The 22,601-nt window shown below is 60.3% G+C and overlaps 1 protein-coding gene across 2 annotated transcripts; it reads left to right on the top strand.

The window, feature by feature from the left end:
* Positions 1–1,360: 1,360 nt before the first annotated feature.
* On the top strand, positions 1,361–22,538 carry LOC138838052 (ATPase family AAA domain-containing protein 3). Of its 2 annotated transcripts, none has more exons than XM_070037089.1 (16): positions 1,361–1,649; positions 3,394–3,470; positions 4,557–4,658; positions 5,011–5,070; positions 5,764–5,833; positions 9,508–9,673; positions 9,854–9,923; positions 11,618–11,773; positions 13,081–13,137; positions 13,410–13,535; positions 13,664–13,788; positions 14,257–14,308; positions 15,161–15,231; positions 16,248–16,362; positions 17,402–17,510; positions 21,922–22,006. In XM_070037089.1, the coding sequence occupies exons 1-15, from the start codon at positions 1,445–1,447 to the stop codon at positions 17,480–17,482; spliced, it is 1,533 nt and encodes a 510-aa protein (XP_069893190.1). In that variant the 5' UTR covers positions 1,361–1,444; the 3' UTR covers positions 17,483–17,510; positions 21,922–22,006. The 2 variants fall into 2 exon arrangements, with proteins under 2 accessions (XP_069893190.1, XP_069893189.1); XM_070037088.1 differs by having other exon boundaries at positions 1,363–1,649; positions 16,248–16,415; positions 21,922–22,538.
* The last annotated feature ends 63 nt before the right edge of the window (positions 22,539–22,601 follow it).

Raw genomic sequence — 22,601 nt, forward strand, 5'->3', positions numbered from 1 at the left:
GAAGTATGTGAAGTCTCCCTCTACTTCCCCAGCTGGCCTGGAACTTGTAGGATCATCATTCTCAGGCCTGGGCCTGACAACTTTGTTTCCTTTTGTGTGTGTGGGCTTGAGCTCAGGGCCTGGATACTATCCCTTAGCTTTCCCAGCTACCACTTTAGCCACAATGCCACTAATTGCTTTTTTGGTGGTTAATAGATAAGCGTCTCATGGACTGCCCCAGGCAGGTCCAGCCTGTTCCTACGTCCCATAAGCAGAACATGGTTTTCCTTGGTGCTCAAGGTGGAGGGCCCAGAAGCCTGGAAAGCCTGGCACGATGCTCTAAGCAGCTCCACCAGCAAGGGCACGCTCGCCAGTCTTTGGAGGGCTGATGGGCTTTTCCATAATTCTGGGGTTTGTAGTGCAAGGTAATACACAACCGGGGGCCATAGCAATTTGAGGTGGGGGTCGGTTCTGCAGACCGGCTCATCTGAGCAACGGACCTGCCTGGGTTCCAGCCCAGGCCGGCCGCAAGGAGGCCCTCAGCGCAGCTCAGGCCTGCAGGTCCGCCTCACCGGGTTCCCAGTGCTGGGTCCGCGAATCACAGAATTGTTCAGGGTCACGGTGAAGGTGCTTGATCAGTCCAGGTGAAGGCTGGGCCCCGGGCTCCAAGTCCGGAGTTCCAAGCTAGCTTCCAGTCACGGGCCACCGTGTACCAGAGACCCGGAGGGAGGCAGAGAAAGGCGAAGGCAGGCCTCCACGCCTGCCGGCCTATCTCGGAGGTCAACACGGTGCAACGCAGGCGGGGCCCGGCCGCCGCGGCCTCGGCCCATCCGCTCGAGTCGCCGGACGCGGCCCCGATCCCGACCGGACGCGGGACGGCAGGCCCCGCAGCTCGAGACGACGTTTCCTCGCGAGAGCCCCGCAGCTCGAGCAGCCCAGGTCAGAGGGCACGGAGGCGAAGGGGGTGCCGAGGCTACCGCACAGGGGCGGGCGGCGGCCTCTTCCCGCGCAGGCCGCGCCTCGGCGCCTTCCGCGGGTTGGAGCTCGAGGCTCAGCCCGCGCCCTCCGCCTCCCTCCCCGCACCCGGATGAGATCTACTCGCGGTCCCGCCGCCCGCCGCGGCTCTCTCCTCCTTTCGCCGCTTCCGTGCTGCGTCCGCGGGCCGCCGCCGCCGCCGGGAGCTCCGAGGCGTCCGTAGCAACCACGGAGGCACCCGGTCTCGCGCACGCCCCTTGCATCAATGTTGTCCCGCATCGGACCCCATAGCCCGGCGTGCGGCCGGTCCTCCAGGGGGCGCGGCCCGCTGGGCCAATCCGAGGGCGGCGCGCGGCCCGGCCGCCTCGGCTTCCGTCGTCCGGGGGCGGGGCCGCGCCTGCGCAGAGTTCCAGCCTCCGGCGCGCGGCGCGTGGCTGCCGATCGGACCCGCTCGTCGCGCGTGCGGACCGGGCCTGGCGGCTTCGCGGCCATGTCCTGGATCTTCGGCATCAACAAAGGCCCCAAGGGCGAAGGCGCGGGGCCGCCGCTGCCCCTGCCGCCCGTGCCGCCCGGGGCCGACGGGGGAGGCGACCGAGGCGCGGGAGACCGGTCGGCGCCCAAGGACAAATGGAGCAACTTCGACCCGACGGGCCTGGAGCGCGCGGCCAAGGCGGCGCGGGAGCTGGAGCACTCCCGTGAGCGCGGCGCGGCCCGGGGCGGGGCGGGCCTGGGGGGCGGGCAGGATCCACGGGGCCGAGGAGGGGGCCTGGGGGGCGGGCAGGATCCACGGGGCCCGGGGCGGGGCGGGCCTGGGGGCAGGCAGGATCCACGGGGCCGAGGAGGGGGCCTGGGGGGCGGGCAGGAGCAGGATCCACGGGGCCCCGGGGCGGGCCTGGGGGGCGGGCAGGATCCACGGGGGCCCGGGGCGGGCCGGGCCTGGGGGGCGGGCAGGATCCACGGGGGCCCGGGGCGGGCCTGGGGGGCGGGCAGGATCCACGGGGCCGAGGAGGGGGCCTGGGGGGCGGGCAGGATCCACGGGCCGAGGAGGGGGCCTGGGGGGCGGGCAGGATCCACGGGGCCGAGGAGGGGGCCTGGGGGGCGGGCAGGAGCAGGATCCACGGGGCCGAGGAGGGGGCGGGCAGGATCCACGGGGCCGAGGAGGGGGCCTGGGGGGCGGGCAGGAGCAGGATCCACGGGGCCGAGGAGGGGGCGGGCAGGATCCACGGGGCCCGGGGCGGGGCGGGCCTGGGGGCAGGCAGGATCCACGGGGGCTGAGGGGGGTCGGGCAGGATGCACGGGGGCCGAGTGGGGGGTGGGCAGGATCCATGGGGGCCCGGGGTGGGGGCGGGCCTGGGGGGCTGGCAGGATCCACGGGGTGGGGGGGCCGAGGAGGGGGCGCGCCTGGGGGGCGGGGAGGATCCATAGGGGCGGGGGCGGGCCTGGGGGGCAGGCAGGATCCACGGGATGGGGGGGCCGAGGAGGGGGCGGGCAGGCTGCAGGGGCAGGCGGCCCTGGGAGGAGGAAGGGAGGGGGAGGGATCAGATAGGTGGTGGGTCCGGGGGCGTGGTGGGCCTGAGGAAGGGGGCGGGCCTGGGGCCAGCCCTTCCCCCGGTCTTGAAGCCCTGTGATCTGTGGCTCTTGGTGGCCTCATTTTCGCGGTGACCTTCCCGCCTGGAAGTGTCCCTGTGAGCTACAAGACCCGGGTCCTGACAGCCTTTTGTACTTTACGGCTTGTCACTGCTGGATGGGTCATCTGGTGGCATTTTTGCTGTTGTTGGTTATGGTGGTCGTGGGACTTGAACTCTGGGTCTGGGCACTGTCCCTCAGCTCTTCAGCTCAAGACTAGTGTTCTCCCATTTTGAGCTACAGCACCACTTCCGGTATTCTGGTGGTTCTGGTGGTTAATTGGAGATTAGTCTCATGGACTTTCCTGCCCAGGCTGGCTTTGAACTGTGATCCTCAGATCTGAGAGTAGATAGGATGACAGGCGTGAGCCACCAGCACCCAGCTTTCTGGTGGCATTTCTGATGATCTTCTGGGGCTGAAGCCAAGCTTTCTGTTGATGGGAGGGAGTTCATCTTGAGAGGTCTATAAGGAATGAGAATGGGCAGTCAAGGCAGGTTGAAAAAGCAGCCCAAATGTTTCCAGGTGGAGGTGAGGCTGTGGTTTTTGGGAAGCCTCTTTTCTTTTTTTCTTTTTTCTTTCTTTTTTTTTTTTTTTGTGAAAATACTGTACTGAGGGGTTACAATTCCATGGGTAAGGTAATGAGTACATTTCTTACCAAGCATTGTTGCCTCCTCCTTTGTTTCCCCTTCCCATCCCTTCCCATCTCTTCTCCTCCCCTACCAAGCCTCTTAAAGCATACTTTCCCAAAAGCACACATATGTCTCTGCCAGCCTCACTCAAGTGTCCTAAGAACCTTTCTTCTGTACCCCACAGGGCATGCCAAGGAGGCACTGAGTTTGGCACAGATGCAGGAGCAGACACTGCAGCTGGAACAGCAGTCTAAGCTCAAGGTGAGCTACGGGAAGGAGTGGGAGACGGTGCTGGGCCTGGCTGAGGGCCTTGTGCTCCATTTCACAAAGATCGCAGGGTAGGCAGAGATACGCCGGATATGGGGCTGAGTCTGTGACAGAGCCAGCGGGTAGGCTTCGATGAGCGGTGTCTCCTGTCTCCTGTTCAGTGACTCCTTCCTTTGTTTCTCTGTGTTCAGCATGACTCTTTTCCCCACCTTGGATAATGAGGTTTATTTGGAAGGGATTTTTTTTTTGGGGGGGGGGTGTTAAGGCTAGTGTGCTAACCACTTTGATCCACAGTTCCACTCTGGTTTTCTGGTGGTTAATTGGTGATGAGTTTCATGGACTTTCCTGCCTGGGCTGGCAGATCTCAGCTCCTGAGTAGCTAAGATTACAGGTGTGCACACCCAGTGCTTGTAAACATATATATGTTTTTAAAGTAGTTTAAAGTAGTATTGTTACTATTAAGGTGTTGTCCAGAGAAGCTATCACTTCATACTACTTTTGTTTGTTTGTTAGTTCTAGGGCTTGAACTCAGGGCCTGTCCTTGGCCTTGGTGTAGAGCTGAGAGTCTTGGGTATGTGGGTGGTCAGTCCAGGGTACGTTGTCAGAACTGCCCCTACCTTGCTGGGCCTTTTGCACAGACCCACTGGCCTGGTGTTGATGCTGCCAGCCTGCTACTTCATGGCTGTGGGAGGCTCTCGGGAAACCCTAGCCTGGGCTGTGAGAGGCCCTCGGGACACCCTGGGCTGGGCTGTGAGAGGCCCTCGGGACACCCTGGCCTGGGCTGGGCTGTCTGAGGCCCTCGGGACACCCTGGGCTGGGCTGGGCTGGCTGAGGCCCTCGGGACACCCTGGGCTGGGCTGGGCTGGCTGAGGCTCTCGGGACACCCTGGGCTGGGCTGGGCTGGGTGAGGCCCTCAGGACACCCTGGGCTGGGCTGTCTGAGGCTCTCGGGACACCCTGGGCTGGGCTGGCTGAGGCTCTCGGGACACCCTGGGCTGGGCTGGCTGAGGCCCTCGGGACACCCTGGGCTGGGCTGGGCTGGCTGAGGCCCTCGGGACACCTTGGGCTGTGTGTTCTGCAGGAGTACGAGGCGGCTGTGGAGCAGCTGAAGGGCGAGCAGATCCGAGTGCAGGCTGAGGAGAGGAGGAAGACGCTGAGCGAAGAGACAAGGCAGCACCAGGCTGTGAGCGCAGGCGGGGCCTGTGTAGAGGGCTGGGGGGGCTGGGGGAGCTCCAGGCTGTGAGCGCAGGTGGGGCCTGTGCAGAGAGCTGGGAGGGCTGGGGGAGCTCCGGGTCTCTTTGTTATTGACAAATGGAGGATCGGCTGGTGTGCATATTGTGTCACTCCTCGGAATGCCCTGCATAAACACCAAGCATACAGATTGCCCAGGTGCTGGTCCAGTCCACTGTGCAGCTCATGTTGGGATGGGGAGGGGGTCATGAGGCCTCCACACCTAGTCAAAGGTGGGGCCAGACTGGCTTCTGCCTATCCAGTGACTGCTCCAGACAGGAATGCTCTTCTGCTCTTCTCCCTAGAGGGCCCAGTACCAGGACAAGCTGGCCCGACAGCGCTATGAGGACCAGCTGAAGCAGCAGGTGAGCAAGGCACACCTCTGAGCGGACTGTGCGGTCTTAAACAGAGGTAATTTTGTGTGCACCAAGTCCAGGAGAACTGTGGATTGTATTCTGAACCTGGTTCTGGGAACTTTACTCCAACAAGCACTCTTGGGCATGTGCACACTGACTGGGCACACGCACACAGACATGCCCTGGCACACAGAGAGCCACCTCCATGTGCAATCACACACACGCCTTCCTTTGTGGCCTAGACAGAAGTGGTTGATTTGCAGCTGTTATGAGGGTTGTTGCCAGGCAGGATATTTCCCAAGAGCTCCTGGCCACCAGGGAGGTGTGTGGTTGGCTGCAGACAGTGTGCCAGAACAGTCCAGAGCCTGGAGCCCTGCCTCCACCCCACAGGCTCCTCAGCCACAGGCTGTGGATGCCTGAAGTGGGCGTCACAACAGCAGAGGACAGTGTTCTGTAGGGCAGCGGCTGAGCAGTGGCAGGCGGCGCGGTGTTGGCAGCTACGCTGGTGAAGCTGCTGTAGACCTGCTGCTGTCCCAGCACGAGCTGCAGTTCTGAACCCATCGGGGTGCTCAGGCTGTGAGCCCGGTCAGCCCTCGGAAACGTTGGGCACCCTTGGGGTGGAAGCTTTTCCTGACCAAGAGCAGTTTTGGGTTAGTTGTCTTTCTGATTTCAAAAGCTTTTCCATTTCTTGTGACTTCTCAGCAACTTCTCAATGAGGAGAATTTACGGAAGCAGGAGGAGTCTGTGCAGAAGCAGGAGGCTATGCGTCGAGGTATGGTCCATGGGGTGCAGAGGAGGCTCGGGTGAGCAGGGTTCTCCTCAGTTGAACAGGAGTCACTTTGGTTGAGCAAGGATCCAGTAGGGTGGTCAGGAGTCCTCTCGGGTGAGCAGGACTCCTCTCGGGAGAGCAGACTCCTCTCGGGAGAGCAGGGGTGGTTGAGTGGGGCAGTGGCTGTGTTGAGGACTGCATCCACAGCCTGTGCTCCGCCATCCTCCAATCCATGTGCCAGCCCTGTGGCTTCTCTGAGCGCTCACTCGGTGCTAGCACCGTCAGCTGTGCCAGCACACTGTGCCTTAAGAGGCTGTGCAGGGAGCTCTTGGGCTGGTTAACTGGATGGGAAATGAGAGCTCACTTCCTTCAGCAGGACATTAGTTCTGCCTTCCTGTGTGAGCTCCTGCATGTGACATCGGGGAGCAGCACTCCTGATTCAGTGCGTCTGCCTGGAGGAAGAGATGCAGCTGTGTAGATGACACTCGCAGGGCAGTGGTCCCACTTGATGTGTGCTCTTAGTGTCAGCAGACAGAGACACATTGTATTGCGTGGCTCTCTGGGTTTATTTTTTGTGGAAGTGTCAGTCCTGGGGCTTGAACTCATGTTTAAGTGCTGACCCTAAACTTTTTTTTTGTCGTGGGGCTTGAACTCTGGGCCTGGGCACTATCCCTCAGCTTTTTAGCTCAAGGCGAGCACTCTACCACTTGAGCCACAGCTCCACTTCCAGTTTTTTTAGTGGTTTATTGGGAGATAAGAGTCTCAGGGACTTTTCTTGCCTGGGCTGGCTTTGAATGGTGATCCTCAGATCTCAGCCTCCTGAGTAGCTAGGATTACAGGCGTGAGCTGCAGGTGCCCAGCTGACCCTGAGCTTTTTTACTCAAGGCTAGCGCTCTATCGCACCACTTCAACCACAGCTCCACTTCTGGCTTGTGGTGATTATTCGAGATAGTAGTGTCATAGACTTAACTGCCACCGTACTTAGATCTCAGCCTTGCCAGTTGCTGGGATTACAGGTGTGAGCAGTTGGTGCCCAACCTGTATTTTCTTTTTTTTTCCTTTTTTCTTTCTTTTTTTTTTTTTTGTCGGTCATGGGGCTTGAACTCTGGGCCTGAGCGCTGGGCCTGAGTGCTGTCCCTCAGCTCTTTAGCTCAAGGCTAGTGCTCTACCACTTGAGTTACAGCACCACTTCTGGTTTTCTGGTGGTTTAGATGGAGGTAAGAGTTTCACGGACTTGGGCTGGGATGGTGGCTTAGTGGTAGAGTGCTTGCCTTCCATGCATGAGGCCCTGGGTTCGATTCCCCAGCACCACATAAGCAAAAAGAAAAAAGCCAGAAGTGGCGCTGTGGCTCAAGTGGTAGAGCGCTAGCCTTGAGCTGAAGAGCTGAGGGACAGCTCCCAGGCCCAGAGTTCAAGCCCCATGACCGGACCCAAAAACAAACAAAAAAAAAGAGTTTCACGGACTCTTCTGCCTGGGCTGGCTTTGAACCGAGAGCCTCAGATCTCAGCTTCCTGAGTGCTAGGATTACAGGTGTGTGAGCTACCTGCTCCCGGCTGTTTCTTTATTTTATTTATTTTTTTTAGTAGAGAAAAAAGGTTTACTTTGCTTTATGATCTGTCCCAAGGTCAAGGAGCATCTGGTGTTAGCCTTCTTGCCAGCAGACGCCTGAGGAAATACAGGAAAAAAAGAACAAGGGACATAGCAAGATTTCTTTTAAAGCAAGCCTTCTCTCTCTTTTTTTTTTTTTTCCTATTCCTGGGGCTTGAACTCAGGACCTAGTGCTATCTCTGAGTCTCTTTGTGCTTAAGGCTAGTGCTCTACCACTTGAGCCACAGCTTTTTCTGAGTAGTTTATTGGACATAAGAGTCTCATGGACTTTCCTGCATGGCTGGCTTTGTAACATGATCCTCAGATGTCAGCCTCCTGAGTAGCTAGGGTTACACTGTGAGTGAGCTACTGGCACCAGCTCAGGCCTTCTCTCTCTTTTTTTTTTTTTTTTTGTCGGTCATGGGGCTTGAACTCCGGGCCTGGGCGCTGTCCCTCAGCTCTTCAGCTCAAGGCGAGCGCTCTACCACTTGAGCTACAGCGCCACTTCCGGTTTTCTGGTGGTTTATTGGAGATAGGAGTCTCACGGTCTCTCCTGCCCAGGCTGGCTTTGAACCGCGATCCTCAGATCTCAGCCTCCTGAGTAGCTAGGATTACAGGCGTGAGCCACCAGCACCCGGCTCTCTTCTTCTTTTTGTTAGTCATGTGGCTTGAACTCTGGGCCTGGGTGCTGTCCCTTAGCTCTTCAGCTCAAGGCTAGCGCTCTACCACTTGAGCCACAGTGCCACTTCCGGCTTTTTTCTTTTTGCTTATGTGGTGCTGAGGAATCGAACCCAGGGCCTCATGCATGCAAGGCAAGCGCTCTACCACTAAGCCACCTTCCCAGCCCCGTACCTGTATCCTACCACTTCAGCCAAAGCATCACTTCTAGTTTTTTGGTGGTTTATTGGAGATAAGAGTCTCATGGACTTTCCTACCTGGGCTGGCTTTGAACTGTGATCCTCAGATCTCAGCCTCCTGAGTAGCTAGGATGACAGGTGTGAGCCACCCCTGCCCTGCCTCTCTTCTTTTTTGTTGGTCATGGGCCTTGAACTCGGGGCCTGGGCTCTTCTTTTTTGTTGGTCATGGACCTTGAACTCTGGGCCTGGGCGCTGTCCCTGCGCTCTTCAGCTCAAGGCAAGCGCTCTGCCACTTTGAGTCAAAGCTTCACTTCTGTTTTTTTCTGGTGGTTTATTGGAGATAAGAGTCTCATAGACTCTCCTGCTCCAGCTGGCTTTGAACCACGATCCTCAAATCTCAGTCTCCTGAGTAGCTAAGATTATAGGTGTGAGCCACCAGCATCTAGTTTTCAGGTCTTCTCTTGAGATAATCCATTAATCTACTCATTGCTCATTTATTAAAGGCAGAGCCCTAGAATCACTCTTCTCCTCCCTCTTCCCCTCCCCCCCTTTCCAGGGCTTGAACTCTGGGCCTGGGCGTTGTCCCTGAGCTCTTCAGTTCAAGGCAAGCGCTCTACCACTTGAGCCACAGCACTACTTCTGGTTTTCTGGTGGTTTATTGGAGATAAGAGTCTTATGGACTTTCCTGCCCAGGCTGGCTTTGAACCACGATCTTCAGATCTCAGTCTTAGAGTAGCTAGGATGACAGCAGTGAGCCACCAGCACCTGGGTGTAGTTTGTTTCTTAGAGCATGTTTTGCCTGGTGCGGGTGGCTCACACCTGTCATCCTAGCTACCCTGGAAGCTGAGATCTGAGGACTGAGGATCAAAGCCAGCCTGAGAATGGAAGTCTAAGAGACTTATCTCTAATTAACCACCAAAAGCTGGAAGTAGAGCTGTATGTAGCTAAAGTATTACAAGAGTGTTGAGTGAACAGGCTCGGGGATGGTGCCCCGGCCCTGAGTTAGCCCCCCAGGCCAGCACAGAAAGCAAAAAATCAAAAAAGGATAGTCTGTACCCCAGGCTCTGGTTTCGGAGATTCTCCCTCTGCGGGAAGGGTGGCCCCAGGTGCGTGTGCTAGCTTAGACCCTGCACTGCCCCTGGTCCATGCCATGCATGTGCATTGGCGGTGTGGGCCGAGGCCAACACGGTCTTGGCTGAGCACCATTTACCCAGTCTTCTTCTCCCGGGCAGCCACTGTGGAGCGGGAGATGGAGCTCCGACACAAGAACGAGATGCTCAGGGTGGAGGCTGAAGCCCGTGCTCGGGCCCGGGCAGATAGGGAGAATGCAGACATTATCCGTGAGCAGATTCGCCTGAAGGCTGCGGAGCACAGACAAACCATCCTGGAGTCCATCCGGTGAGGATGCTGCTGGAGCCCAATGCCACTGTCTGACCCTGAGGTCAGGGTGGCCGGGAAGGCACTGGCTCCAGATGGGGTCGGGTCCTTCTGCATGCCATCCTTGACCCTAAACCTCCTCCAGCCAAGGGCTGAGGACCCTTTGTCCCTCCAAACCACGTGGCCGTTTTCCCCCTGCAGGACAGCTGGCACCCTGTTTGGTGAAGGATTCCGGGCCTTTGTGACTGACTGGGACAAAGTGACAGCCACGGTGTGTACCACCACATACCCACGGGGTGGGCGCTCTGAGCCTGTCTCCTGAGTGCTGGCCATGCCTGAGCTCCAGCAGCCCCTCAAGGGAATGCTGGGGTTAGCAGCCTGCCTTGAGGTTCATGCCTCTAATCACCAGCCAGAAGAGAGATTAAGGGAAAGGCTTAGCACTCAACTTCTCAGTGTCCTGAGACACAATGGCTAGAGCTTTCTTCCTGGCTTTTTGAGTATACTCAGTTGACCCTACAGGGTAAGAGATGGTCCTTGCACAGAGCCAGGGAGAACGGAAGCCTCTTCAGCCACCATGGGTGAGGCCCAGCTGCCTCCTGTCCCCACCGGGAGCTGGAGCCGGCCGCCGCCGCCTCGCCACAGTGGGTGAGGGTTAGCAGTCCTTTGAGGAAAGTGCTCCGTGACATGGAAGTGGAGGTATAGCTTGCGTGGTGACGAGTGCCAGCCCTGAGTGGAGAAAGCTCAGTGAGAGCACAAGGAGCTGACTTCAGGCCCCACGCCCAGCACCAAACAGAGGCCCATGCTGCCTGGCAGGGTTGCATTGCTCCTCGCGGCTGGGCTAGGATCCACAAGGCCTGGCACACAGAAGAGCTGTGTGCAGTGAGTGCCCACCCGTGGGTGTACAGCCAGTGCACAGACACCAACCCCGGGAGTGTCCTGGGGGCTGCCTGGCCAGGAGGAAGATGACCTTCCTTTTTATTTCCATGACAAGGGCTTGGGCTTCTTTTGCTGAAGCCTGCTGTTCTACCCCTTGGCCACAGCCCCACTTCTGACATCTTAGTGATAAATTGGAGATGACTGTCATACAGTCTCCTACATGGGCTGGCTTCAAAATGCGCTTCTCAGATGCCAGGATTACAGGCGTGAGACTCTGAGGCTAGCTACCTTGCTCATTTTCAAAATTTAGTTAGTAGTACTGGTCCTGGGGCTTGAACTCAGGGATGGGGGGGTGTCCCTTAGTGTTAGCCACCGGTGCTTCCTTTGAAAATTCAGCTTTTTAAAATAGTAAAGAAATCAGGGGAGGGCAGCAACCTCCTGCATATAGTCATCCGCCTCACAACCCTGCTGCACGGCAGAAGAGAAATGTGCCAGCCAAGGGCACTAGTGAAGCTGGGGGCTGGGGCTCACACCTGTCATCCTAGCAACCGGGAGGGTGAGGTCTGAGGATCATGGCTGAAAGCCATCCTGGCAGAACAGTGAGACTTACCCCTCTTGTTTTCTTTTTTGGCGGTCATGGCGCTTGAACTCGGGGCTTGGGTGCTGTCCCTCAGCTCTTCAGCCCCGAGGCAAGTACTCTACCGCTCGAGCTGGTTTTCTAGTGACTTATTGGAGGTAAGAGTCTCTTGGACTTTCCTGCCCAGGCTGGCTTTGACCCTTGATCCTCAGATCTCAGCCTCCTGAGTAGCTAGAACAGGCGTGAGCCACGGGTGCCTGGCAGGACGTATCTCTAATTAACTAGTGGGAAAGCTGGAAGTGGGAGCCGTGGCTGAAGTGATAAAACACAAGGAGAGTGCCCAGGCCCCGAGTTCCAGCCTCAGATCAAGGGCACTAGTAACACAGGCAGGCTGAGGGGTTAGGGACTTGATTGAAGTCCAGGTGGGGCCACCCCGGGACCCCAGCTGGCCCTCCGTTGCCGAGGAGCTATGGTAGTGAAGGGCAGCACGGGCTGCTGGCTGTCTGTCTTAGGTGGCTGGATTGACCATGCTGGCTGTTGGAGTTTATTCTGCCAAGAATGCCACTGCTGTTGCTGGCCGGTACATCGAGGCTCGGCTGGGGAAGCCGTCGCTGGTGAGGGAGACCTCTCGCATCTCGGTGCTGGAGGCTCTGAGGCATCCTATTCAGGTATGGCTGCAGTGAGGCCCTGCGCCCACGGCACATGGGTGGCATGCACACCGCTCCCCCAGACTCTGGGTCCACCCGCATGTTGGCTGGGGTGTTTTCTCCAGTGCCCCTCTCACATGGATGTGTGTCTGCTGATAGAACTGGACTCCATTGGGGGCAGTGAGGGGTTCTTGGTGCTCAGCACTCACTCTGGAGGGCAGCTGTCCCGTGGGCTGTGGCCAGGCCTCCTCCTGTGGCCCGGTCCAGGATGTTGAGAAGAGAAAGGTCAATAAGGAACTCAGTAAGTGACTGCAAATGGCGGTTCAGAGGCTCAGACCTCTAATTCTCGCTGCTCAGGAGCCTGAGATCTGAGCATCACAGTTCAAAAACAACCTAAGCAGAAAATGCCTGAGACTCCAATTAATTGCTAAAAAGCCAGAAGTAGAGCCGTGGTTCAAGTGATAGAGCACTATCCTTGAGCAAAAAAGCTCAGGGACAGCACCGAGGCCCTGAGTTCAAGTCTCAGAACCGGTACACTCACATCTCCCCCCTGTCCCCACCTACACATAGGCTGGGAAGGTGGCTCAGTGGTAAGAGTGCTTACCTAGCATATATGAAGCCCTGGGTTCAATTCCTCAGCACCACACACACAGAAAAAGCTGGAAGTGGGGCTTTGCCTCAAGTGGTAGAGTGCTCGCCTTGAGCAAAAGAAGCCCAGGGACAGTGCCCAGGCCCTGAGTTCAAGCCCCAGGACTGGCAAGAATAAAAAAAAGGTAAAGCAAAAAAAGAGGCGGATACTCGAAAGTGGAAGAGCACCTGCGTAGCAAGCAGCTCTGCAAGCTGTGTCCCCCTCCCCCACATACACGGTGAGGCAGCTTTGACCCTGCTGCTGAAGGAAGCCTGGGTGACACAGCCAGGCTGTCTCAGAAGGCCATCTCCAGTGCGGCGAGAACTAGCTCAGTGTAGCTCTGGCAGAGCACAGGCCTGCGGTCCACCGAGCGCTCAAAAGACAAACCACAAGCTGGGCACCCGCGGCTCTCGCCTGTCATCCAGGCTACTCGGGAGGCTGAAATCTGGGAATTATGGTTCAAAGCCAGCCTGGGCAGGAAAGTCCATGAGACACTATCTCCAATAAACCACCAGAAAACTGGAAGTGGCACTGCAACTCAAGTGGTAGAGCACTAGCCTTGCACTGAAGAGCTGAGGGACAGCGCCCAGGCCCAGAGTTCAAGCCCCAACTGACAAAAATAAACCACTACCAGTTGCAGCTCTGCACCCTGCCAAGCCTGGCCGTGTCCCCCGGTCCAGCCACTGTCTCCTCCCCATAGGTTGGCCGCCGTCTCCTCCTCCGGCCACAGGATGCTCTGGAGGGAGTCATTCTCAGCGTAAGTCAGCCCCGGTGCAGAGCGCTGCCCAGGGCCCTGGCTGGCCCACGGAGCTGAGCAGCCTGGTCTGGGTGGTGCGGTGTTGATGTCTCTGGCTCCTGAACGACATTTGCTATCCAAGCAGACCCTGCCTTTACTGCACTTGGGTTGGCCTAGAGTCCACAAGGCGTGGGTTCTAGTACCGCACCGCGGGTCCCCCCAAAGCCATATGTAGGGATGGGAGGCAGGTTCCCCAAACCGCAGCCACCCCTCTGTCCTTGCGCCTCCTGCAGCCCAGCCTAGAGGCACGAGTGCGGGATATCGCCATAGCAACAAGGAACACCAAGAGGAACAAAAGCTTGTACAGGAACATCCTCATGCACGGCCCTCCCGGGACCGGGAAAACACTGTTTGCCAAGGTGAGGCGCTGGGCAGTGTAGGTTCTGTGCTGCTGTGGGCAAGGGGCCTCAGCTTGTCTTGAGGAGTGGGGGCTGTCCACACTGGAGGGAGGGGACATCTGCTCTGTCTCCCACTCCTTCCCGTCCAGAAACTCGCGCTGCACTCAGGCATGGACTACGCCATCATGACAGGCGGGGATGTGGCCCCCATGGGGCGGGAGGGCGTGACGGCCATGCACAAGGTCTTCGACTGGGCCAGCACCAGTCGGCGAGGGTGAGTCCAGCCTCGTCCACGCGGGTTCCCGGGACAGGCCGTCCCTGCCGCCTCCCTGCCGTCCTGTCCCCCGGCTTGTATGGGAGGCCACAGGCAGCCTCTAGCCTCTGCCGTGCCTGGTCTCCCTTTGAGGGCAGCAGCAGGCGGGCACAGGCCTCCACAGGAGCCGCTGGCACACGGGGTGGGGCTGTACTCGGGCCTTTGACCGTGATGGCCTCGATGGCACGCTGCCCGTGGGGGAGCGCTGTGCCAGCCTCCCTGCCTCAGTTGCTCCCTCCCCTTAATCTTTGCCCTTTTACCTCAGATGCCCTCGTGACCCAGGTGCCCAGCACAGGAGTGGCGCTGTGCTGGCCCTGCGTCACTGAGTTAGCTCCCTGGCAGGCACCTTCCCCAGGGGTGCTCTACGCAGCCTGCTTGCAGCGGCTGTGTCCTCAAGCGTCCCTCCCCTGGTCTCCCTCTTGTTCACAGCCTCCTGCTCTTCGTGGATGAAGCAGATGCGTTCCTCAGGAAGCGAGCCACTGTGAGTCCTCACAAAGCTCTCTCTCCCAGAAGCTGGGCAGCTGGGCTTCTTGTGCTACCAGTGCAGGGGGTTATGGTTGGGCTGTTCCCTGCCAGTTTTAGTGCTTGAACTGGGGGCCTAGGTGCTGGCCTTGAGCCTCTGCCACTTGAGTCATTGTTGTATTTCAGGCTTTTTCTGATGGGTTAATTGGAGAAAAGAGTCTCATTGGGCTTTCCTGCCTAGCCTGGCTTCAAACAGTGATCCTCAGATCTCAGCCTTCTGAGAGGCATGAGCCTTACAGGCATGAGCCACCAGCACCTGGCTTTTTTTTTTTTTTGTCGGTCATGGGACTTGAATTCTGGGCTTGGGTGCTATCCATCAGCTCTTCAGCTCAAGGCTAGCACTCTACCACTTGAGCCACAGCACCATTTCTGGTTTTCTAGTGGTTTATTGGAGATAAGAGTCTCACTGAGTTTCCTGCCTGGACTGGCTTTGAACCACTATCCTCAGATCTCAGCCTCCTGAGTAGCTAGGATGACAGGCGTAAGCCACCGGTCCCTGGCCTGGCTTTCTCTTAATTTTATTTAAAAACAGAAGTGAAAGAAAGCTGCAGAATATTTGACTTTGTTTGGGGTTTTGGTGCTAGGGACTGACCCAGAACTTGTGCATGCTAAGTACGTGCTTCACTCTTAACTGTCCCTGATCTGCAGCACATCTGAATTGTCCGGACGGTGAGTTTGAGACTTAAGTGAGCGTTCATGTTCCTGCTCCCTCATCGCCCTCCAACCATCACCCAAGTGTGGTCCTGACCCTTGGCTGTCTCACAGCTCTGCTCCGCCACCTGTGACTGACGCCAGACCTTTCTCTGTGCAGGAAAAGATAAGTGAGGACCTCAGGGCCACGCTCAACGCGTTCCTGCACAGGACGGGCCAGCACAGCAGCAAGTAAGCACAGCTCCCACACGCACCATGTTGGGGCCCTGGGGAGACGGAGGCTTTTCCCCTGGCACTCACGGCTGTCAAGAGGCAGGGCAGCCATCATACTGGGTCTTGGGCTTGAGGGCATTGGGGGGGGGGTCACAGTGGACGTGTGCCATGGTCTCCTACCTGAGCCAGGTTGTCAGTCCTGGTCTGTGCATCCTGCAAGGCTTCAGCCCTCAGGCCTTCACACGGCCACCATTGAAGTTGCATGTGCCCCATGCCCGGAGGGGTCCTCACGCCTGTGGGGACTGATGCTACCGGGCATCCTGGGCACGTTTGTTTTTGCTGGGAGCGAATCAGGAGCAGCTGTGGGTTGGGCTTTACATGGGGCCCTAGCCTCAGGGCCTCAGCGTGGCCTTCGGGCCTTGGAAAGAGGCCCCACGTGGAGAAGCTTTCCTGTCCCCCTGTATCCCCGGCAGGATGAGGGTCTGTGGCCAGGCATTCTTCCCTTAAAACGCCCTAATCCTGTCCCAGCTGCGGGACACCGGGGCAGGCCTAAAGATGTTGCAGCATTGATCACAGACCTTACCCTTGGGCCTGGCAGGTGTGAGTGGTGGGGTTTTTGTGGACGTGCAGCCCTCCCTGTGGGAGGGCTGGTGCTAGCCTGCTGTGCGTGGAGCCTGCGTGCCACAAGACAAAATGCCAAGCTGGATTTTTTTTTTTTTTTTTTTGTCAGTCATGGGGCTTGAACTCTGGGCCTGGGCGCTGTCCCTCAGCTCTTCAGCTCAAGGCGAGTGCTCTACCACTGGAGCCACAGCGCCACTTCCGGTTTTCTGGTGGTTTATTGGAGATAAAGTCTCGTGGACTTTCTTGCCCGGGCTGGCTGTGAACCGTGATTCTCAGATCTCAGCCTCCTGAGTAGCTAGGATGACAGGCGTGAGCCACCGGCGCCCGGCTGAGCTGGATTCTTGTAGCACGTGTCTGAGGAAACCTGGCAAAGCCTGTGGTGTGCGGGCCTCAGCCTTCCTGTCTGGCTGCAGGTTCATGCTGGTTCTAGCCAGTAACCAGCCTGAGCAGTTTGACTGGGCCATCAACGACCGAATCGACGAGATGGTCTGCTTTGCCCTGCCGGGGCAGGAGGAGCGGGAGCGCCTGGTGAGAATGTATTTTGACAAGTATGTTCTTAAGCCGGCCACAGAAGGAAAGCAGTAAGTGCTCAGCCCCTCCCGCCCTGGCCTGTCCCCCCTGGCTGTCCAGCCTAGTTCTTGGCCTGGGTGCAGCCTTTTCCCTGGGTTTGGGCCACCTGAGTGGCTTTGGGCTGTGGCGAGGCAGCTCCGCTGTTGGAGCCCTCCTTCCCGTCCCGTTTCTCACCTGGGGACAGTGGGCAGCCTGTGCTCCAGCCCTTCCAAACACTGACCTCCTACTATGTGACCTGCCCGGTTTGAGGGGACCCTGGAGCCCTAGGGGTTAGGGGAGCTGCCACTGCTGAGTTCATGCTGAGACCCTTGGGTTGGGAGGTGGACAGTGACCACTGCTCCCCGACGAAGGATCCCGGACTCCACCAGCTGATCTGAGGGGCTGCCGAACAGGTGGCAGCACCGGCTCTCCGGGGAGGCCTGTGTGTGGGAAGCTGGGTGCTGGCTAGGAAGCAGCCAGGCACTGAGGTGTCCAGGATAGTCCTGCACGCCTCTGCCCGCAGCATGCCCTGCTTTCCCGTCTGAGAGACCCGGGCTTCTGGCTCCTGGTCTGCACCCTTCTGCATCCTGACCGCAGTCCTCCTCCTGCCCGTTGCCACTCCCATGGCTGGCCCTGCAGCTCTGCCCCCTGCTGGCCTCTGTCTCCACTGCAGCCACCAGGCTGGCGGCTGGTCCTGCGTGTGCTTTTCACAAGTGGTCCTTGTGGCCATCTGTCAGCTGTGACGGTCCCCAGTGCTTCCTCCCACCCCCCCCCCCCAAGAGCCCACCTGCTCAGCTGCTGCCTGAAGATCTAACTGGCATTGGCTGCCGGGTCTGCATAGAGTAGATGTGGCGTGGCTCTGACTGCCCGGGCCCCGGGGCCTGCAAGAGGAAGGCTCGGGATGCAGGCAGCGCTGGCTGCGTTGGCCGGAGCCCTCAGGCTCCCCGCCGGAGCCCTGCCCTCCCTTCCCCCCTGGAGCTGCAGCCACTCCAGGTGCTACTGGCAACTCTCTCCCCAGGCGCCTGAGGCTGGCCCAGTTCGACTACGGGAAAAAGTGCTCACAGGTCGCCCAGCTGACAGAGGGCATGTCCGGCCGTGAGATCGCCCAGCTTGCAGTGGCGTGGCAGGTGAGTACTCCTGGGGGTTCTGTGGAAGGCCTTGGTCTAGGGTGGGGCTGCAGTTTCCCTCTACCCACCTCACAGGAGGCAAGGATGCCGGGGGTTGGCAGTCGCTTCTGGTCCACATCTAAGGGGGGGTGGGCTCACCAGTGCTGTCCCACCTCAGTCACCTGGAAGATGGGGGGAGGGGAGGTCACCTGTGCTGCGCGCCTTCCCACCTCAGTCCACTCTGGGAGATGTGTTGGGCTCGGCGGAAGCGGTGGTGTACGCGGGGCGTCTGTCCCGGCGGTCGGGTGGTGTACGCGGGGCGTCTGTCCCGGCGGTCGGGTGGTGTACGCGGGGCGTCTGTCCGGGCGGTCGGGTGGTGTACGCGGGGCGTCTGTCCCGGCAGTCGGGTGGTGTACGCGGGGCGTCTGTCCGGCGGTCGGGTGGTGTACGCGGGGCGTCTGTCCCGGCGGTCGGGTGGTGTACGCGGGGCGCCTGTCGGGTGGTCGGGTGGTGTACGTGGGGCGCCTGTCGGGTGGTCGGGTGGTGTACACCTGTCCTGGCGGTCGAGTGGTGTATGTGGGCCATCTGTCCCGGTGATCAGGTGGTGTCCGGTGGTCAAGTGGGAGTGCTCTGGGGGGTCGTGGCTCTCGGGGGGGTCGTGGCTCCGGGGGGTCGTGGCTCTCGGGGGTCGTGGCTTTTAGGTGTTGTGGCTCTCGGGGGGTCGTGGCTCTTGGGTGTTGTGGCTCCCGGGGGCTCGTGGCTCTCGGGGTGTCGTGGCTCCGGGGGGTCGTGGCTCCGGGGTGTCATGGCTCTTAGGTGTTGTGGCTCCGGGGGGTCGTGGCTCCGGGGTGTCATGGCTCTTAGGTGTTGTGGCTCCGGGGGGTCGTGGCTCCGGGGGTCGTGGCTCCGGGGGGTCGTGGCTCTCGGGGGGGTCGTGGCTCTCGGGGGGTCGTGGCTCCGGGGGGTCGTGGCTCTCGGGGGTCGTGGCTCCGGGGGGTCGTGGCTCTTAGGTGTTGTGGCTCCGGGGGGTCGTGGCTCCGGGGCTCGGGGCTCCGGGGTGTCGTGGCTCCGGGGGCTCGGGGCTCCGGGGTGTCGTGGCTCCGGGGGTTGTGGCTCTCGGGGCTCGGGGCTCTCGGCTCTCGGGGCTCGGGGCTCTCGGGGGTCGTGTTTCCGGGGGCTCGGGGCTCTCGGGGGTCGTGGCTCCGGGGCTCGTGGCTCTCGGGGGTCGTGGTTCCGGGGCTCGGGGCTCTCGGGGGTCGTGTTTCCGGGGGCTCGGGGCTCTCGGGGGTCGTGGCTCCGGGGCTCGTGGCTCTCGGGTGGGGCGGGCAGGACGCAGGGCTTCGGTAGACGGGACAGGCCGCCGCGGCCTCTCGCGGCCGGGCCTGGCCGCGTGGCTTGGCGGTGCTTGGCGGTGAGCGGCGGGCGTCTCGGGTTTGGGCCGGCCGACGGCCTGGCCCTGACCCCGGCGGCTGGGCCTCCCCGCCCCTCAGCGTCCGGAGGACAGCCTGGCTCTGGAGCCTCTCCACGGGAGAAGCCTCTCCACGGGAGGAACGCGCCCGGCCAGGGGCGCGGCAGCTGGAGCTGCGCATGCGCGGGGGGGGGTGTCTGCCGGGGCCACGCTTGCGCTCCTGAGGGGCGCCCGGGCAGGCGTCCGCGCCTGCGCCCCAGGGCCTTGGGCTGCCCGCGCGCCGGCAGCAGGCGGGGACGCGAGGACGCCGCAGTTCTCCCGCGTCTCTGTCTCCGTCCGCTGCGGCGGCAGCTCAGGCCGCCGGTGACCGACGCGGACTGGCGTGCAGGCCGGCCTCGAACCGCGGTCCTCGGATCCCAGCCTCCTGAGGAGCCGGCGCCCGGCCTGCGGGTGTGCCCGCGTGTGTGCACCTTCGCGTGAGCCGCCGGGACTGCGGAGGAGCCCGGCCCGCGCCCCCGGCCGCCCGCGCCCCGCCCGCGCCCCGCGCCCCGCGCCGCCCCCCCCCCCCGCACCCCCCCCCGCGCCCCCCGCCCCGCGCCCCCCCCCGCGCCCCGCCCCGCGCCCCCCGCCCCGCGCCCCCCGCCCCGCGCCCTCCGCCCCGCGCCCCCCGCCCTCTGCCCCTCGCCTTCCAGGCGCCGCGGTGGCGGGCGCGCTCCCGCCCGCTCTGGTGGAATCCGCCGCGGCCAGCTGGGCCGACCTCGCCGCGCCGCGCAGCGCCTCTTCCTGTCTAACGCGCACCTGGCACAGAAGCGCCGGCCGCCTCCTCGCTCCGCCTCAGCCCCAGAGGAACGCCGTCGCTTTTCACTCGAGTGTGTTTGCTGTGTGCCTGTGATGTCGTGTTCCGAGGTTGCGGTGTTGGAAGCAGGGGGCCCTAGAGGCGCCCAGCACTCAGGAGGCGGAGGATCCGAGTTGGAGGTCGGCCTGGGCTACAGGGAGACCCTGGCTCTCCCCATCTCCCCCCCAGAAATTACACTGTAATCCTTGAGTGTTTTCTGTCTTAGTTGTGGAGATGGTCCCCTCATTGTGCTGTCTGTCCCGTGGGGGAATCCCTCGCATCTCAGGATGTTGTGTCTCTGACGGGAAGTCCCACTTGATTGGTGTCACTGTGCTGCTGAAGTTGGTTTTGCTAGTCTGCAGCTTAGGGCTGTTTTTTGTTGTGTTTTGTTTGTTTGGGGTTGGTCGTGGGGCTTGAACTCTGGGCCTGGGCGCTGTCCCTCAGCTCTTCAGCTCAAGGCGAGCGCTCTACCACTTGAGCCACAGTGCCACTTTTCCGCTTTTCTGGTGGATTATTGGAGATAAGAGTTTCATGGACTTTCCTGCCTGGGCTGGCTTTGAACCACAATCCTCAGATCTCAGCCTCCTGAGTAGCTAGGATAGGATTACAGGCGTGAACCACTGGCGCCCAGCTGTTTTGTTTTTTAAGCTTTTTGTTGTGTTTTTAAAGGTTTGGTTTTGTTTCAGGATCTTTTGTTGTGTGTTTAAGGGTCTTGTTTAAAGGTTTGGCTTTGTTTCAGGGTCTTTCATTGTGTGTTTAAGGGTCTTGTTTAAAGGTTTGGCTTTGTTTCAGGGTCTTTCATTGTGTGTTTAAGGGTCTTGTTTAAAGGTTTGGCTTTGTTTCAGGGTCTTCCGTTGTGTGTTTAAGGGTCTTGCTGAGTAGCTCAGGGCAGCCTGGAACTGGTCCTCCTCCTGTGTCAGCCTGCTAAGTGCTGAGATTGCTGTCACGGGTGCCATGACCAGCTTGTGTTTGAGGACTTTGTGTCCTGGTGGTCTGTGGATCCTAAGGGTGTCTGCCTTTGGTATCTAGGTGGCGTTGGCAGTAGGGTGGAATGAGTTAGTGATGGTTCCTTCTGCTCCTTCATCTTTCCCTTGATAATCCATCTTAAACACTTGGTGAGCTGGGCGCACGTGGCTCGTGCCTGTAATTGGTGCACTGCTCCTCCCCTTCCAGCTTTTTGGTGATTAGTTGCAGATAAGACTTCGGTACCTGGGCTTTGAACCATGATCCTCAGATCTCAGCTTCCTGAGTAAGCTAGGACTACAGATGTGAGCCACCAGCACCTGCCCTACTTTCTAAATTACTTGTTCTTGAAATAGGTTCTCCCAGGCTGGGAAGTGGCTCAGTGGTAGAGCGCTTGCCTCGAATGCATGAGGCCCTGGGTTCGATTCCTCAGCACCACATAAGCAGAAAAGCCCAGGCCCTGAGTTCAGGCCCCACAACCGACCAAGAATAAATAGGTTCCCACAATGTCCGGAGGCCGGTCCTCCACCTGGGGCGTAGGCAGCCCGCCTGCTGTGGATTCCCAGAGCCCGGGGTCACCTCATGCACGGCCTTTGCCCGCCCTCCCTCCCCTCGGTGGAGATGGGTCTGCTGTCCAGAGGGCGGCCAGCTCAGTCCGAGTAGGTGTGTGCGCCCACACCTCCTGTGCCCTGCCCTCCACACGGGTCCCTCCACGCTGCCTGCCCCTCCCTGCGCCTCCCAGCTGCTTCCCCTTTGCCCTTGGTCAAGGGACCAAGGCCCCCCAGGTGCTGCTCCAGGCAAGGGGAAGTGGGAGGGGCCCTGGCCTGATCACAGGCCAGATGGGGGCGGGGCCTGGGAGAGGCGGGCCTGCCTGAGAGGTGGGTTGAGCTTAGGGGACAAAGGCAGCTGCAAGGGGGGGGCCTGGGGAGGGGAGGGGCGGCCATGAGGGGCTGGACGGCGGGTGATGGGTGATGTCCGCAGTGCCCAGCTCTTCTGGGCTGGGAGAAGAGGCCAGACTCGGGTCCATGGAGGAGGGGTCTGGTCCGCAGTCCAGGGTCACCAGTCAGCCCCTGGGGAGCAGCAGCCTGCGGGGACACGGGCCTCTGCTCGCTGCTCCACTTTGAACTTGGGCCGTTCCCCGCCTGGCTGCCCTGGGCCAGCGTAGCTGTCTCTGCGCTGGTGGCCGGTGGCAAGCAGGGGCCCCCTCAGCACTCTTCCCCTGGCAGGCCATGGCGTATGCCTCTGAGGACGGCGTCCTCACCGAAGCCATGATGGACGCCCGTGTCCAGGATGCCGTCCAGCAGCACCAGCAGAAGATGCAGTGGTTGAGGGTAGAGATGCCCAGGCCTGCGGCCAGTGAGCCCTGACGCCACAGCAGCAGGGCTGGACCCGGACAGCTCCCTGCCCTCCTCCAGCCTCTGCACACGGCGGCGGCGCCCTCGGAGTCGGCCTGCCGCGGGCCGCGGTACGGTGCGTCAAACAGCTCTGCTCATCTGACCTCTTTCAGCCTCCAGGACTCTTGGGATGTGTGTCTGTGACCAGGGCAGGACAGGGAGGTGGCAGAGTGCTGCCCCGAGGTCAGCTGCCCGCTGTGCTGGCAGAACAGGCTACAGGAACCAGACCGAGGACAGGGAAGACCGGGCCTGGCAGCGCAGCCGGGCCCCGGGCCCCACCCTGCCTGCACACACTGGTGCCAAGAATTCACCTGACCCCCTCCTGGTGTGGTGGACCCGAGAGTGCCAACCACTGGCCATGGTGTCCAGTGCTCAGGAGCTGCTGCCCTTGCCCGGACTGCAGCAGGGCCTTCTTATCTAGTGTCTAATAAAGCTGACTGAGCCCTTGCCGTTTCTGTCTCGTGGCTGATGTGAGGAGTAGGCTGAAGGGGGTCCGCAACCCTTTTGTTGGG

Source organism: Dipodomys merriami, unplaced genomic scaffold, assembly GCF_024711535.1.
Source record: "Dipodomys merriami isolate MVZ:Mamm:240054 unplaced genomic scaffold, mDipMer1.0.p SCAF_28, whole genome shotgun sequence".
In the NCBI taxonomy this organism is placed as follows: domain Eukaryota; kingdom Metazoa; phylum Chordata; class Mammalia; order Rodentia; family Heteromyidae; genus Dipodomys; species Dipodomys merriami.